We start from the raw sequence: 18430 nt of genomic DNA on the forward strand, positions 1-18430 counted from the left end.
GAATACGTAAACCATCCAGCATTCAGAAAACAAAGTGCTATGTGCTGTACAGTGTGAACGGAATACGTAAACTATAGAGCATTCAGAAAACAAAGTGCTATGTGCTGTACAGGGTGAACGGAATACGTAAACTATCCAGCATTCAGAAAACAAAGTGCTATGTGCTGTACAGGGTGAACGGAATACGTAAACTATAGAGCATTCAGAAAACAAAGTGCTATGTGCTGTACAGGGTGAACGGAATACGTAAACTATCCAGCATTCAGAAAACAAAGTGCTATGTGTTGTACAGTGTGAACGGAATACGTAAACTATAGAGCATTCAAAAAGCAAAGTCACACTGCATTACCATTCCACTAACATTCTTGAAACGCAAGTAGTTAAAACGCTGCATTTTTTGTGGCTTGGATGCGGACCCATTGACTTGGGGTTGTAAAAGATGCGGACAGCACTCCGTGTGCTGTCCGCATGAGCTGCTCCGTTCCGTGGCCCCGCAAAAAAAAAAAAATAGAACATGTCCTATTCTTGTCTATTTTGTGGACAAGAATAGGCATTTCTATCATGTCCCACCTGTTCCGCAAATTGCAGAACACACACACACAGCCGGCATCCCTGTTTTGCGGATCCGTTAATGCGCATGAGCCCTCAGCCATATGAATGCTGAACACTTTTCTGTCTATATAACAAGAAATAAACCTCCGAACGAGAACACGTTTCATTTATTGGTGCAAACAACCATATTAAATATACAATGCTACAGATACACACGTCACTTCTGCCTCCTTCACTTCTAACATAGGATGGTTCTTGTCAATTCCTAACCGTCTACATTATTACTATCAGGGTCCTTTCACACAGCTTTTTTTTTTCTTTTTATGAAGCACTCCTACAAAAATGTTTGTTCTCTGGCCCATTGGAAAGGTCCATGATGTAAATTGTAGTGAAGGTAATCTTCTTACCGGTGGTTGTAGTTGTGAGTTATCCACTTCGTTCTGATCCTCCAGCTGTGTCATGTGACCATTAGGCCTCATGCACACGACCGTTGTTTTGATCCGCATCCGAGCCGCAGTTTTTGCGGCTCGGATGCGGACCCATTCCCGTTGCTCTGTTCCGTGGTCCGCCCAAAAAATATAACCTGTCCTATTCTTGTCCGTTTTGCGGACAAGAATAAGCAGTTATATCAATGGCTGTCCGTGCTGTTCCACAAATTGCGGAACGCACACGGACGCCATCCGTGTTTTGCAGAGCCGCAATTTGCGGACCACAAAACACACAACGGTCTTGTGCATGAGGCCAAACTCTGACTCTCCACCTGACACAGTGTCCAATATGTGTGAACAGGAAGAGACTGTCATCAAGGCTCTCATAGTAATGAATAGAGAACCTGACATCCTGTACACACATTGGACACTGTGTCAGGTGGAGAGTCAGAGTAATGGTCACATGACACAGCTGAGGATCAGAACGAAGTGGATAACTCACAACTACAACCACCGGTAAGAAGATTACCTTCACTACAATTTACATCATGGACCTTTCTAATGGGCCAGAGAATAACATTCTTGTGGGCGTGCTTCTTAAAATACAGTCCCTTTTTTAGTACTTTTCCTGCTTTCTCTGTTCAAAAAAAGTTGCGGCCGAGTCGGTAGCAAAATATTAAACACACAATAAAAATGTATATATTTTTTTCACTTTTGGTGCATTTTGTCATGTATTTTCCCATATGCTTCTCTATAGGAGTGAAAAACACATGTAAAAAATATATTAAAAAAGCCACCAAAAAATACATGAACTTCTGGTGTTTTTTTACGCCGTTCAACAGCTGTAATACCAAGCACATGTGGTTTCCATTATAAATGCAGATGTGAATGTAGCCTAAAAATGCCCATACATTAACGTTGGTTCAACCCAACAATTTCAGCAGTCTAGGAGACCATCTCATCTGTATGGCGGTCCCAGGTCTGGATGAACAGCTGTCTCTGAACACTTCTATCTAATGTGAATGGCCACCCTAAAAGGTCACTGAGTTTTGGCAAACCTTTTGATACATCATAGAGACACATGAAAAGTTTTGAGTGCAGAAACCCCCACCGATCGCTAGAATGTGGAGGGAGAAGCAGGCGCATATCACGCTCTCTCTTTGCAGGAAATGGGCTCAATAGAAGTCTATGGGTCCATCTCGATTCTGTCCTCTGCAGTGAAAGAGAGTGCAGTATACGAGCGCTTCTCCCTCCACATCCCAGCAACTAGTGGGGGGTCTCATAACTCAGACCCCAACTGATCAAAACTTTTGATATGTCTCTATGACATATCAAAACTTTTACCAAAACTCTGTGACCCTTTAACATCGCCTTTAGTACAAATGGATAATGTATTTTTACATAATTCATGACAAAATGGATTTACTGCTGGATCTGACCTACATCTGAAAATCACTACACCTTTACCATAAGGGCTTCAAACCGTTGCTATTATAGCCGGGTGTTGTCAGTACATTTGAAAATGTGGCGCCATAATCCCGTAATATGTGTCTCATCAGGTTTATCTTAACCCCAGGAGCAACTACATTGTATAAAGTATATTCAGCTTTGACCACGTTCCTGTTGGATCTACAATTCAAAAAATGTGCCAGAAAGATGCATATAGACAGTATGTACAGTTTCAAGACCATGCGCCATAGTCCCTTTGGCATTAAGTTGTCATCTGAATTTAAGGTGGAACTGGGCTTCAAAGATCCTCCATGTAGTCTCCTCATCCACGTGTCACTCCATAGTAAGTTCAACGCTCTCACTTTGACTATGTTGATCATGTTTCCGTGCTGAAAATAAGAAAAACATATTAGTCCCCACTCAAATTACTACAAAGAGGAAGCAAAGACTGATCCTTGATTTCAGATACTCAACAAGAATTTTTGTTGAAGGAAACTTTTATGATAGATATATAACAGGAAAGTTTTTACTTTGTTTTGGTTCACATTTTGGACAAAAGTTGCCCAGAAACTGAGCTTCCATTTACACGTCCGTAAGTGTTTTGCAGATCCGCAAAACACTGACACCGGCCATGTGCACATGGCCAGCACTATAATAGCAAATGCCTATTCTTGTCAGCTATTGCGGACAAGAATAGGACATGCTCTATTTTTTTGCGGAGTCGCGGAACGGAAGTTCGGGGCCGCGGAACAGAAGTGCGGATGCGGACGGCACACCGTGTGCTGTCCGGATCTTTTCCAGCCCCATTGAAAATTAATGGGTCCGCACCAGTTCCGCATAATTGAGGAACGGATACGGACCATTCATACGGACGTCTGAATGGAGCCTTAAAGCGTAGAATTGTTGTGACATTGCTATGACCTACAGGACATTACACAGCTTATTATTTTTCACTACATCTCTGTAGTAAGAGGCAATTTCGGAAGGAGCCACATCACTCTAGTGATCAGTGTGGGGTGGGGAGTGTCTCATTAGTCAGTCCTAGCCCTATGACACAAAACCAAAGGTGACGGCAGCATCTCCAGTGTATTCCTTTTATTGGACAATCCTTACAGAATAGTAAATGCCAGACAGCTACGTTTCAGCTACATCTTATCCTTTATCAAGGCGTGATAAAGGCTAGGACATAGCCGAAACGTAGCTGTCTGGCCTTTACTGCACGCATTCTGTAAGGATTGTCCAATAAAAGGAATACACTGGAGATTCTGCCGTCACCTTTTGTTTTGTGCTATTCGGTGGACCGCTGAGGATCTGTGGTCGTGGTTCGGCAGGTACATTCCGGTGAGGTCGTAGAGGTGTACAATACTACTAGCCATATGACGTCACTTGTTTCAACTGGACTACCCCTTTAAATGATGGCTAGTTTGTGTGATATCTATTAACTTCTACTATAGTTAGTTCCATGGTAAAGCTATCTGGTAGGGTGTACCGAGTAGGGGCGTGCACTGCTGGAAGCCAGTGTCTATAATGGGATCTGGCCGGTTTCCAGCATGAGCGCCGGGTTTTGGCCGCACAATAACTGGTGTTTGCACTGGTTTTTGTCCAGCCAAAACTCAGTGCTCATGCTGGAAAGTGGCCGGACAGCTTTATAGACAATGGGATCTGGTGGTAAGTGGCAGTATGCGGCTAGACGAGATACGGTGAATTCCAGCAGACTGTTCCTCAGCCGGATAGCTTTATTGCAGGTGTGGAACTATTGACCATGTGTTAATATACCGTACTTTACACATTAATCCTTCTGTAATTTCTAGTTTAATATCCTCCAATTCATCTGATAAATCTCATATACTTAGTGTTAAATAAAAGTTTATTTTGAGTGGAGATGACAATTAAAATGGCGAGAAGCTTACCAATGTAATACATTTCTAACTGCTGGCGGAGGCGAATCTTCTTCATGTCATCATAGAAATTGGGCTGTGACGCAGGTTCCACTGTTGGCGGCACAGTAAAAATTCTCATGATCTTTCTTTTGTTCCTGTAGGAGAAATATCTTAGAATATTACTCAGGCGTCTGGGTTGCCCGATCCACATCACCCTGGGGTTGCCCTGAAAAAGCTGTCACTTTTACATATCTGTGAAGAATAAATCAAGGCAACTGGACGTACTGTAGATTTCTTGAAAACGTTTCACTCGTTCTTCCACTCGTTCTTGAAACGTTTTCAACAAATCTACAGTACGTCCAGTTGCCTTGATTTATTCTTTACAGATATACCATGACCTGGATAAATGCGAACCTTCACAGACATGTCACTTTTACAGCACGGAATGCAAACTTTGAGCTCGTTCTTCATTCTTAGCAGGTACTGCAGTCAGCAAGTCTTAGGCCTCCTGCACACGAATGTGTGCGCCCCGTGGCCGTGCTGCGGCCCGCAAAATGCGGGCCACAATGCACGAACACTGACCGTGGGACAGCAGCAGTGGATCACGGACTCACTTTAATGGGTCCGCAATCCGGCCGTTCCGCAAAAAGATAGGACATGTTCTATCTTTTTGCGGAACGGGAGTACGTGACATTTCGTGCTTCCGTTCCGCACCATTCCGCATCCCCGGATTTGCGGACCCATTGAAGTGAATGGGTCCGCATCCGTGATGCGGAATACACACGGAACGGTGCTCGTGTATTGCAGATCCGCAAATGCGGTCCGCAATACGGCAATGGGCAGCACACGTTCGTGTGCAGGAGGCCTTAACCAGAAGTATAGAATTTTAAGGGAGTGGGAAAAAAAATTCAGGGGTTCCCCCATGTGACATAGAACACCTTTGGATGATGCAATGGAGGATAACCATTATACAGCAACTGACCTATTCTGCATCTGACAACTTGAACCTACAGAATACTCCATGAGACTACAAATAACAGGACAATTTATATATATATATATATATATATATATATATATATATAAAGCAGGCCATAAACATACATATGTCCTCATAGTACAACAAGCATACTGTTTTCCCACAATATGAATGATCTTTTCCATGCTTGCAGTGTGAGAAATGTCGTCCTTTGCATTGCCCCGTATATATATTTCTCCCAGATATTGTAAGGTATCCAAATAAATCTATTAGGGGTTGTCCTACCATACATACTAATGACCTGTTCTCGGGATAGATCATCAATATCAGATCGGCAGGGGTCCGGCAGCCCCGCCGATTAGCTGTTTGAAGAGGAGGCGGCACTCCATGCAAGCCCTGCTTCCTGTTCATTACACTGCCCGTCATCTCAGAAGTAAGAGTTCCTTCCTAACAAATCGCCTGCTTTTTTGTGGAGAAGACTGCTGCTATTACATGCAGCGATCTCCTCCACAGTATTGGGAGGAGTGGTCCCTAATACCATCGCTCGTCCCCAAACAGAATCATTGTTTGCTGCAAACAATGATTTAGGTGTTGGCACGAACAACCCTATTACAGATGAACGCTCGTTCATTGGGTAATTGGTGGCACTTTTAGGCTAGGTCTACACGACGACATGTGTCGCGCGACAGATTGGGCACAACTACACGGCAACATTTGTCGCACAATATTTTTTATAATAATAGTTTATGGAGTCGCAATGAGACATGCTGCGACGCGAGTCGCAGAAAAATCCATCTCGAATGGATTTTTTGCGACTGTCGCATCACAGTCGCAGTACGACACCATAGACTATCATTATAAAAATTGTTGCGCGACAAATGTCGGCGTGTAGATCTAGCCTTACACCGGCAGATTATTGCTAATAAGCGTTCCTATGAACGCTTGTCAACAGTGATCTACCCAATGTTCGAGCTGTGTAAAGGGGCCTTTAGACTTTCCATGATGGAGCCGACACGCTGGAATTCAGAGGATTGGGTTTTCTGTTCGTAATTCTTTAGCAGGGATTGAAAATTGATTCCCAAAGAATGTTGGCAACATTTTTCGTCTGCTGTGCTCAGATCAGATCATACCGTTGGTGACAAATATAATAAAAAATGGCGCCGAGACCTCCTGGATGCCTTAAAGAGGACCTGTCCCCTCTCCTGACACGCCTGTTTTAATAGCTTCATGCATTCCCCATGTAATACCAATTCTGGAGCCTCTATTCTTATGGCTCTATGTTGTGCCATTCCTTTATTATTTCTACTAGAAGTTATGAATGAATTGCTAGCAGTATGCAGTAAGGGTACAGAGGGGTGGTAACCAATTGGGGGGTGGGGAGGTGTACCTGCACAGTCTGAAAATAGCAGCACTGATTGGATAGAGTGAGACTGTGCAGGTACACACCCCCAACTGGTTACCACCCCTCTGTACCCTTACTGCAGACTGCTGGCAATTGATTCATATCTTCTAGCAGGAATAATAAAGGAATGGCACAACATAGAATCATAAGAATAGAGGCTCCAGAATAGTTATTACATAGGTAGTGCATGAAGCTATTAAAACAGGCATCAGGAGCGGTGACAGGTCCTCTTTAAAGGAGTTTTCCAGTATTTGGTCCTTTTTTAAGTAGGTCACCTAGTGTGTAGCACCTAATAAAAGAATAATACCCACCTGCTGCTTACATGGCCTGGCTCCGTATGGCGATATTCTGGTCCTAGGCTTGTTTACTTCCGACTGAGGTCACATACGCGGCTGCAGCCAATGACTTCGCTCTAAAGTGGCGCATGTGACCTCATTTGGAAATAAATAAGCCTGGGACCAGAAGACTGCAGAACGGAAGCAAAGCGCAAGACCAGAGTGGCCGCAGGCTGATGAGCATTATTCTTTCATCAGGTACCCAGGGGTGCACCGCCAATGAGGCAAGGTAAGGCGATTGCCCCAGGCAGCACCGTGCTGCTTCAGGAGACCATGGAAGAAAGTTCCTGCACCAGAACCATTCAGAAAAATTGGACATGGGAAAGCATCCAAGCCACACGAAGCCTCCCTCTCTCTTCCTCCAGGCTTCTGTGAAAAACCAAAGGTTGCGACAATAGTGAAGCACCTTCACATGAGTTGAGTTAAAAGGGTTTATTATACTCACAGACTCGGTTCAAAAACAAGCAGTGTACAGAAAGATAAAACACCCGACCCGGGTTTTGCTCCAAAAACCTTTGTCAGGGGCAGCACCAGGTAGAGACAAGTGGGGGCAGCGGAAAGGCCTTGGGCAATGAGTGCTTTCATTGTGGAAGCGTTTATTATCTCTGCATATTCAACTGTATCGCTGTATTAACCAGTATGCTTTGTACCACTATATGTAATGTATACCTTTAACAGTAAGGCTGGAGGGAAGGGGTTAGGTTGAGAATTTCAGTTTTTCCCCCCTCAGTCAGCAGAAAGGCTAGGTGCACCTCTGCAGGTACCACACGCTAGAGGGCGTAGTTTAACCCCTTAAGGACCGGGCTCATTTTCACCTTAAGGACCAGGCCATTTTTTGGAAATCTGACCAGTGTCACTTTAAGTGCTAATAACTTTAAAACGCTTTGACTTATCCAGGCCATTCTGAGATTGTTTTTTCGTCACATATTGTACTTCATGACACTGGTAAAATGAAGTCAAAAAAATTTTTTTTTTTGCACAAAAAAATACCTAATTTACCAAAAATTTGCAAATTTCAAAGTTTCAGTTTCTCTACTTCTGTAATACATAGTAATACCCCAAAAAATTGTGATGACTTTACATTCCCCATATGTCTACTTCATGTGTGAATTGTTTTGGGAATGATATTTTATTTTTTGGGGATGTTATAAGGCTTAGAAGTTTAGAAGCAAATCTTGAAATTTTTCAGAAATTTACAAAAACTAAATTTTTAGGGACCAGTTCAGGTCTGAAGTCGATTTGCGAGGCTTACATAATAGAAACCACCCAAAAATGACCCCATCTAAGAAACTACACCCCTCAAGGTATTCAAAACTGATTTTGCATACATTATTAACCCTTTAGGTGTTGCACAAGAGTTATTGGCAAATGGGGAGGAAATTTGAGAATTTAATTTTTTTGTCTAATTTTTCATTTTAACCCATTTTTTCCACTAACAAAGCAAGGGTTAACAGCCAAACAAGATTGTATCTTTATTGCCCTGACTCTGCCGTTTACAGAAACACCCAATATGTGGCCGTAAACTACTGTACGGCCACACAGCGGGGCGTAGAGGGAAAGGTGCGCCGTATGGTTTTTGGAAGGCTGATTTTTATGGACTGGTTTTTTGACACCATGTCCCATTTGAAGCCCCCTGATGCACCCCTAGAGGAGAAACTCCCTAAAAGTGACCCCATCTAAGAAACTACACCCCTCAAGGTATTCAAAACTGATTTTACATACGTCGTTAACCCTTTAGGTGTTGCACAAGAGTTATTGGCAAATGGCGATGAAATTTGAGAATTTCATTTTTTTGCCTAATTTTCCATTTTAACCCATTTTTTCCACTAACAAAGCAAGGGTTAACAGCCAAACAAGACTGTATCTTTATTGCCCTGACTCTGCTGTTTACAGAAACACCCCATATGTGGCCGTAAACTACTGTACGGGCACACAGTAGGGCGTAGAGTGAAAGGTGCGCCGTTTGGTTTTTGGAAGGCTGATTTTGCTGGACTGTTTTTTTGACACCATGTCCCATTTGAAGCCCCCCTGATGCACCCCTAGAGTAGAAACTCCATAAAAGTGACCCCATCTAAGAAACTACACCCCTCAAGGTATTCAAAACTGATTTTACAAACGTTGTTAACCCTTTAGGTGTTGCACAAGATTTAATGGAAAATAGAGACACAATTTCAAAATTTCAAATTTTTGGCAGATTTTCCATTTTAATATTTTTTTTCCAGTTACAAAGCAAGGGTTAACAGCCAAACAAAACTCATTATTTATGGCCCTGATTCTGTAGTTTACAGAAACACCCCATATGTGGTCGTAAACAGCTGTACAGGCAAACGGCAGGGCGCAGAAGGAAAGGAATGCCATACGGTTTTTGGAAGGCAGATTTTGCTGGACTGGTTTTTTTGACACCATGTCCCATTTGAAGCCCCCCTGATGCACCCCTAGAGTGGAAACTCCAAAAAAGTGACTCCATTTTAGAAACTACGGGATAGGGTGGCAGTTTTGTTGGTACTAGTTTAGGGTACATATGATTTTTGGTTGCTCTATATTACACTTTTTGTGCAGCAAGGTAACAAGAAATAGCTTTTTTGGCACTTTTTTTTTTTTGTTATTTACAACATTCATCTGACAGGTTAGATCATGGGGTAATTTTATAGAGCAGGTTGTCACGGACGCGGCGATACCTAATATGTATACATTTTTTTTTATTTATGTAAGTTTTATACAATAACTTCATTTTTAAAACCAAAAAAATGTTTTAGTGTCTCCATAGTCTAAGAGCCATAGTTTTTTCAGTTTTTGGGCGATTATCTTGAGTAGGGTCTCATTTTTTGCGGGATGAGATGACGGTTTGATTGGCACTATTTTGGGGTGCATATGACTTTTTGATCGCTTGCTATTACACTTTTTGTGACGTAAGATGGCAAAAAATGGCTTTTTTTACACTGTTTTTATTTTTATTTTTTTACGGTGGTCATCTGAGGGGTTAGGTCATGTGATATTTTTATAGAGCCGGTCGATACGGACGCGGCGATACCTAATATGTATACTTTTTTTTTATTTATGTAAGTTTTACACAATGATTTTTCTTTTGAAACAAAAAAAAATCATGTTTTAGTGTTTCCATAGTCTAAGAGCCATAGTTTTTTCAGCTTTTGGGCGATTATCTTGAGTAGGGTCTCATTTTTTGCGGGATGAGATGACGGTTTGATTGGTACTATTTTGGCGTACATGCGACTTTTTTGATCACTTTTATTACCTTTTTTGGGAAGTAAGGTGGGCAAAATTTCAATTTTCTCATAGTTTTTATTTTTTTATTTTTATGGCGTTCACCGTGCGGGGAAAGTAACATGACCATTTTATAGATCAGGTCGTTACGGACGCGGCGATACCTAATATGTGTAGTTTATTTTATTTTTTTAATTTTTATTCAGTGATAAATGTTTTTTTTTAATCTTAACTTTTTTCACTTTTTTTTTTACATTTTTTTGACCCAGACCCGCTTGGTTCTTGAAGATCCAGTGGGTCTGATGTTTGTATAATACAGTACAATATATATTGTTCTGTACTGTATTTTACTTACACTGAACAGATCTATGCTTTCAGCATAGATCTGTTCAGCACCATGGACAGCAGGACGCCTGAGCAGGCGTCCTGTTGCCATGGGAACCCTCCCCGTCTGCTCAGAACTTCGCAGACGGGGAAGGGTAAGCACGGGGCTAAGGGGGGCTCTCTCCCTCTCCATCGGGGGGCTGCAAAGGCACAGCAGCCCCCCGATGGAGAGGGAGGGAGCTCCCTGACCGATGACAGATAACTTTTTCCATACAGCGGTCCGTACGGACCGCGGTATGGAAAGGGTTAAACGGCTGACATCTGCACAGATGTCAGCCGTTTATACCAGGGTGCCAGCAATGTGCTGGCACCCTGGTATAACCACTAGAAGCCAACGAAGCCTCCCGCAACGCCCCCACCGCCTGCGACACCCCCCCCGCACCACCCGCCGGCATCAAATCATGCAGGGGGGGGTGAAAAATATAGATTATAGGCACTCAAAAGTTTCTGATCCCCGCGGTCAGGGACCGCGGGCATCAGAAACTGCAAAAAGCGCAGCAAACCGCAGGTCTGAATTGACCTGCGGTTTGCTGCGATCGCCGACACGGGGGGGGGTCACATCACCCCCCCTGGCGTTGTCACAGGATGCCGGCTGAAGGATTTCAGCCGAAATCCCGTTCCGTTTAACCCCTCGGGCGCCGGAATCCCGATTTAAAAGTTAGGACGTACCGGTACGTCCTTGGTCCTTAAGGACTCGGGAAATAGGGCGTACCGGTACGTCCTATGTCCTTAAGGGGTTAAAGGGGACCAAATCCTGGAAAAGATCACACATTGATGGCCTACATTAAAAGATTTTGATATAGATTATCGATATCAGATCGAAGGGGTCAAACACCTCACACCCCTGCAGGTCAACCGTTGCAGCGCCGCAGTTACCAGCACTCAGGCCTAGAAGACACGTAGCGACAGCTGTTGCCTGTTTGACCGTCCATGCCACTGCTGAGAACATCGATGTGATTTTTAAGTGGAAATCAGTAAAGGGCCATTCTATATTGCTGAGCGCCACAATACTTTTTCTACTTGCCGATATAAAAGAACAATGTCGATCCTGAAAACTTGTACAAGAAACTCACTTTCTGGCATACATGAAAAGACCAAAGCTCACAAGGATCACTATCAAATAGACATTGGTGGCTTCATTCCAGGCTTCATGTACAGAGTAGTCAATGGCCCCATCGTCTGCCATTACGCCAAATCCTTGGGCCATATCCTGTGCAATTGACGTCTACTGTAGTAACTGCAAAAAAAATAAAAAATCACCGGATGAGACAAAGAGCAAGGTTAACAAGGTACTACTCTCTAGGACAGTGATGGCCCATCCTTATGACCACCGCTGATCAGCACACTGAAGGAGCCATGGCATGGGGGTGGCACAAATTGTAGAACTCAAAAAAAAAAAAAAAGTCTGACGGGCGTGCTGATGTCAAGAACCACGCCAAAGTTTCCATATAGCCCTGGCTAAAAGGGAATCTATCACCACATAGCTCGCTATGAAGCCATCTTACATGCCAGATGTGCGCTTCTCAATACATTCTAATGATGCTGGTCCTACTTCCATCGGTGGCTATGTTGTGGAGAAATTGCCACTGATGGAAATAGGACCAACACCATTAGAATGTATTGAGAAGCGCACATCTGGCACATAAGATGGCTTCATAGCGAGCTGGCTTTTTATGTTATGCCAATTAGCCCCTGAGTGCACCTAGGGTGGTGCCTTTGCACCTGGCTGCACCCGAGGCTCCGCTCCTTTTCTTTCCCAGACTTTGCACTTTGACTGACAGGATCATGCAGTGAAGACGCACTCACTCCTGGCCCTGAAGTCTCCAGATCGCTCATTTGCTTCATGTGAACAAGTAAAGCCTCATTCACACGTTAGTGTCCGTGCTCAAATCTGTGAGAAGGTGGTCAGTGATTCATCCGTGAGGCTGTCCATGAAGGGTTCGCGTGTCCGTTTTTTTTTTTACTGACACCACACAGCTGAAAAATAATTTTCAAAGCATCTCTTCCTAATGATCCGTGCAACATGGATGGGATATGTGGTTTTCACTGACCCATAGACTATAATGGGCGGACAAAATAGAGCATGCATTCATAGACCATGGTAAAAACGGATGTGTAAATACACACATTAAAATGAATGGCGACGTGTGGTGTCCGTGGAGAACACGTGCAGCACACTACATGGAACACTGACGTGTGAATGAGGCTTCAGGCCAGGAGTGACTACTTCTTCACTGCCTGGCTCTGTCAGTCAAGGTGGGGGGTTTGGCTGGGAAGGAAAAAGGAGCGGAGCCTAGGATGCAGTGAAGTGCAACAGCACCGCCCTTGTTGCACCCAGGGGCTAATTAGCATAAAATAAAACGTCTAATTTCTCCATAAAGGGGCCCCTAATGGAAATAGAACCAACAGCAGTAGAATGTATCAAGAAGTGCGCATCAGCCATGTCAGAGCTATGTGGTGACAGATTCCATTTAAAGGGGTTGCCGGAGATTTTGATATTGATGGCCTATCCTCAGGATAAGTCGTCAATATCTGATCAAAGGGGGTCCGAATCACGGAACCCCTCACCGATCAGCTGATTGAAGAGACTGTGGAGATTTGGTGAGTGCAGAGGTGCTCCCATGGCCTCGGAGGGGTCTGGCTGTCTCCCACAGTGTATTGTATGTTATCCGGTCCTCATGGAAAGGATTTCAGGGCTTCTCATTAGATCCAGGAGATCAGAAGCTTTCTGCATTCCAGGTGAAGATCACACTACACTCACGAGTCTGATATGGCTGATAAATGAGAACAACAGATCAGAGTCAGGGTCCCTTCCATGTCACAATAAGGTGACACCCCCCACAAAGCTTTGCATTTCTTTTCGCCGCACTCTTTATCATAAAGCCCGACCCCCGACTACAGCCACTGCGCGCATCTTACCTGCTCCGCTCATAACACTCAAGTTAGTTATCGTCCACTGCGATCACGTGACGCCACCAACCCGCCCCCTTCCTGGTAGCCCATAAGAGGCGCTCTGCTATTGGTCACAGCTACGTGCGCTACGATTGGATGGCTCATGTACACGTGCAAAACGATGGAGTCGTCATCAGATCGAAGAAGCGGAGCGAAGAGTGGATGATTTATTTGTTTACATTTTTTTTTTGAGGCGCGGCTTAGCCACTAATCGGGTCTGGTGAACTTGAGGCTCCTGTGCATAGAGGCAGCAGAAATGTTCATAGCATGTCCGTAGAAACAACAGTTCAGTAGAAGTTCCTATAAAATGGGGCATTGTGCTGTACTATTGTGGCAGTGTAACCAAGAGAAAAGGACGTGTTTATACTTATTCGTAACGACGCATAGACATCATGGGCTTCTAAGGCCTTGTGCACACAGGTCTGTTACTACTTCATGGGGCGACCACTGAGAGCTATGGGGTCTGCAGCACTGGGAAGCCTTCTGCTTTAGCACCTGTGCTTCGACCATGCTGCACTCCACTATCTCTGGCACTTCCAAAGAGAATGAAAGGAGTCTTTAAGGTTAATCTCTTGAGTTAGGGCCCATGCACATGACCGTTGTTTATTCCACATCCAATCTGCATTTTGTGCAGGTCGGATGTGGACCCATTCATTTCAACGGGGCCACAAAACGTGCGGACAGCACAGGGTACTGTCTGAATCCGTATGTCCGTTCCGTGGCACCCACAAAAAAGATAGGACATGTCGTATTCTTGTCCGTATTATGGACAAGGATAGGACCGTTCCTTAGAGGGCCGGACGTTCCGTGAAATGTGGAATGCACACGGCTGGTATCCGTCTTTTGCGGACCGCAAAAATGGCTACAGTCATGTGAATGAGCCCTAAGGCCCCTTTCACATGGGTGAGTTTTCCCGCGCGGGTGCAATGCGTGAGGTGAACGCATTGCACCCACACTGAATTCAGACACATTTATTTCTATGGGGCTGTGCACACGAGCGGTAATTTTCACGCATCACTTGTGCGTTGCGTGAAAATCGCAGCATGCTCTATATTGTGCGTTTTTCATGCAAAGCAGGCCCCATAGAAGTGAATGGGGCTGCGTGAAAATCGCAAGCAAGTGCGGATGTGGTGCGATTTTCACGCATGGTTGCTAGGTGACGATTGGGATGGGGACCCGATCTTTATTATTTTCCCTTATAACATGGTTATAAGGGAAAATAATAGCATTCTTAATACAGAATGCATAGTAAATTAGGGACGGAGGGGTTTAAAACAAAAAAAAACCATTAAACTCACCTCATCCATGGTGATGGATCATGTGATGTGCGCAGTGACGTCACCAAAGGTCCTTTTCTTCCAGGTCCCCAAAGAAGAAGAAAGAAGAGATGCCGGCTGCGCGAACAAGTGGATAATGGGAGTTTAATGTTTTTTTTTAACCCCTCCAGCGCTATTGTACTATGCATTCTGTATTCAGAATGCTATTATTTTCCCTTATAACCATGTTATAAGGGAAAATAATAAAATCTACACAACACCAAACGCAAACCTGAACTTCAGTGATGAAGTCCGGGTTCAGGTCTGGGTACCAAACCTGCCGATTTTTCTCACATGCGTGCAAAACGCATTAAAACGCTTTGCACTCGCGCTGAAAAATGATGCATTTTCCCGCAACGCACCCGCATCCTTTCTGGTCCTCACACGCGACGCCAGTGTGAAAGAGGCCTAAGACATTTTAAAGGGAATCTGTCACCTGGATAATCAATATTAAACCAAAAATACGTCCTTATAGCTCTTCATACCTTCTTTCCATAGGTTTTCATTTTCCTTGGAGCTCGTTTTATATCTTCATAAAAATACTTCATAAAAGTAAGGTGCCTCATCCAAAAGGTGCCCAGGCTTCGCTCAACACTAGTAGCCATCCCCCTTTGTGTCGGCATGTAGTCAGACCCCTAGGCCCCTTTCACACAAACAAGTTTTTTCCGCGCGGGTGCACTGCGTGACCTGAACGCATTGCACCCGCACTGAATCCTGACCCATTCATTTTAATAGGTCTGTGTACAATATATATATTGTACTGTATATTCTGCGCTTTTCACACAGCCCTGGCTCCATAGAAGTGAATGGGGCTTAAGTGAAAAACGCGTTGCATCCGGAAGTGAAGATGCGATGCGTTTTTCACTGATGGTTGCTAGGAGATGTTGTTTGAGAACCTTCAGTTTTTTTTATCATGCGTGTGAAAAACGCATCAAAACGCATTGCACCCGCGTGGAAAAAAACTGAACGCAATCGCAGACAAAACGGACTAAACTTACTTGCAAAATGGTGCGAGTTTCACTGAACGCATCCGGACCTAATCCGTCACGCTCGTGTGAAAGGGGCCTTATGGTAGGTTTACACGTGACGACGAGCAGATTATCGGGAAGGATGCATTCCTTCCTGACAGTCGGCTGCTCGTTCAGTGGGGGGGGGTTAAGAGCTGCTATTGTGATCGCTCGTCCCAGTCTGTCATTGGCTGCCCTCCGACACTGTACAGGAAGAAGCAGCAGTGAGCAGTGCGGGGACCAGGACCAGCGCATGGGGAAGAGGGGGGGGGGGGGGGGGGCTGTTTGAGAACTTGGATAACCCCTTTAACGCCTACAGAATTTTGGCCTCATGCACACTGCAAATCACAGATCCGCAAAACACAGATACCGGCAGCATGTGTTCAGCATTTTGCAGAATGGAACGTCCTACCCTCGTCTGTGATACAGACAAGAATAGGACACGTTCTATTTTATTTTTTTTTGCAGGGCTGCGGAATGGAGGTACAGATGCTGTCCACATTTTCTGTGGCCCCATTGAAGTGAATGGGTCCGCATCTGAGCCACAAAAAATGGGGCTAGGATGTGGACCCAAACAACGTTTGTGTGCATAACGCCTTAAGGCTCATTCACATGTCAGTGATTTCCATCAGTGATTGTGAGCCAAAACCAGGATCGGAGCCTCCACAGAAATGAGGTATAAGGGAAAGATCTGCGCCTGTTCTGTGTTTACACCCTATTATTATGCGAATTATACTTTTCTCATTTACCTAAATAATTGATGTGAATAACAGTCAGCATAATTCTCAGTTATCAACTATTAAGAGTACAATTCAAATTTTATTGAACAAACCTCCTAATGATACCAGTATTTTTTTTAAACATAAAAAACGTACAATGCGCTGTTTCAAATTATTACGCACAGTAAGTTTCAAAACACTTTATAGGTTGTAAAGAACTGAAAATCACTGCCATTTATTGTGTTTGCAGCATATTTACTGAAATCAAAAGCTATTTCAATCAAACTTTTAACAACATTTTAACTTTTTAAACATTTTAACATAGGACCCCTTATTTGATATCACCTTCACAAGTCTTGCATCCATTGAACTTGTGAGTTTTTGGAGTTTCTGCTTGAATTTGTTTGCAAGATGTCAGAATAGCCTCCCAGAGCTGCTGTTTGGATGTAAACTGCCTCCCACCCTCATCAAGCTTTTGCTTGAGGATGCTCCAAAGGTTCTCAACATGTATAGCTTGGAAGAAAGACGAGACAGAGGGGATATTATAGAAACTTTTAAATACATAAAGGGAATCAACAAGGTTAGGCAACTTTCACAATTGCGTTCGGAGCGGATCCGTCTGGTGTCTGAACAGACGGATCCACTCCTATAATGCAAACGCTTGCATCCGTTCAGAACGGATCCGTCTACATAACAATTTTTTTCACATCAGATTTTTCACTTCGTGAAAACTCAGATCCGACAGTATATTCTAACACAGAGGCGTTCCCATGGTGATGGGGACGCTTCAAGTTAGAATATACTAAAAGAACTGTGTACATGACTGCCCCCTGCTGCCTGGCAGGTGCTGCCAGAGAGCAGGGGGCAGACCCCCCCTCCCTCCCACGTATTTAACTCATTGGTGGCCAGTGCGGCCCCCCCCTCCCACCCCTGTATTTAACTCATTGGTGGCCAGTGCGGCCGGCCCCCCCCCCCCTCCCTCCCTTGTATTTAACTCATTGGTGGCCAGTGCGGCCGGCCTCCCCTCCCCCCCTGTTTTTAACTCATTGGTGGCCAGTGCGGCGTTCCCATGGTGATGGGGACGCTTCAAGTTAGAATATACTAAAAGAACTGTGTACATGACTGCCCCCTGCTGCCTGGCAGGTGCTGCCAGAGAGCAGGGGGCAGACCCCCCCTCCCTCCCACGTATTTAACTCGATGGTGGCCAGTGCGGCCGGCCCCCCCCTCCCTCCCTTGTATTTAACTCATTAGTGGCCAGTGCGGCCGGCCTTCCCCCCCCCCCCCTCCCCTGTATTTAACTCATTGGTGGCCAGTGCGGCCCCCCCCTCCCTCCCTTGTATTTAACTCATTGGTGGCCAGTGCGGCCGGCCTCCCCCCCCCCCCCCCTCCCTCCCCTGTATTTAACTCATTGGTGGCCAGTGCGGCCCCCCTCCCTCCCCTGTATTTAACTCATTGGTGGCCAGTGCGGCCGGCCTCCCCTCCCTCCCCTGTATTTAACTCATTGGTGGCCAGTGCGGCCCCCCCCTCCCTCCCTTGTATTTAACTCATTGGTGGCCAGTGCGGCCGGCCTTCCCCCCCCCCCCTCCCTCCCCTGTATTTAACTCATTGGTGGCCAGTGCGGCCCCCCTCCCTCCCCTGTATTTAACTCATTGGTGGCCAGTGCGGCCGGCCTCCCCTCCCTCCCCTGTTTTTAACTCATTGGTGGCCAGTGCGGCCGCCCCCCCCCCCCTCCCCCCGCTGATGCGCCGGTCACAGACATCGCAGGTAAGTATAATGCTTCTAAAATTGCTAAGTAACCATGGCAG

At 44.9% G+C, this 18430-nt stretch overlaps 1 protein-coding gene across 1 annotated transcript; it reads right to left on the reverse strand.

Moving 5' to 3' along the window:
- Positions 1-1817: 1817 nt before the first annotated feature.
- Positions 1818-13623, reverse strand: SMIM19 (small integral membrane protein 19). The gene is made up of 4 exons (XM_040436890.1): positions 13551-13623; positions 11705-11868; positions 4340-4464; positions 1818-2818 (listed from the first exon to the last, which is right to left on the reverse strand). Exons 2-4 carry the CDS (start codon positions 11836-11838, stop codon positions 2763-2765), a joined length of 315 nt encoding a protein of 104 aa, XP_040292824.1. The 5' UTR covers positions 11839-11868; positions 13551-13623; the 3' UTR covers positions 1818-2762.
- Positions 13624-18430: the final 4807 nt, after the last annotated feature.

Source organism: Bufo bufo, chromosome 6 (assembly GCF_905171765.1).
Source record: "Bufo bufo chromosome 6, aBufBuf1.1, whole genome shotgun sequence".
NCBI classification, from domain to species: domain Eukaryota; kingdom Metazoa; phylum Chordata; class Amphibia; order Anura; family Bufonidae; genus Bufo; species Bufo bufo.

Excerpts from the sequence above, each read along its gene's own strand:
- SMIM19 (XM_040436890.1), bottom strand. The coding sequence starts at position 11,838 with ATGGCCCAAGGATTTGGCGTAATGGCAGACGATGGGGCCATTGACTAC. Across the intron at positions 4,465-11,704 it reads CTTTTCATGTATGCCAGAAA|GAACAAAAGAAAGATCATGA; the intron begins GTGAGTTTCTTG and ends TTTCTCCTACAG. Across the intron at positions 2,819-4,339 it reads GTTAGAAATGTATTACATTG|CACGGAAACATGATCAACAT; the intron begins GTAAGCTTCTCG and ends TCTTATTTTCAG.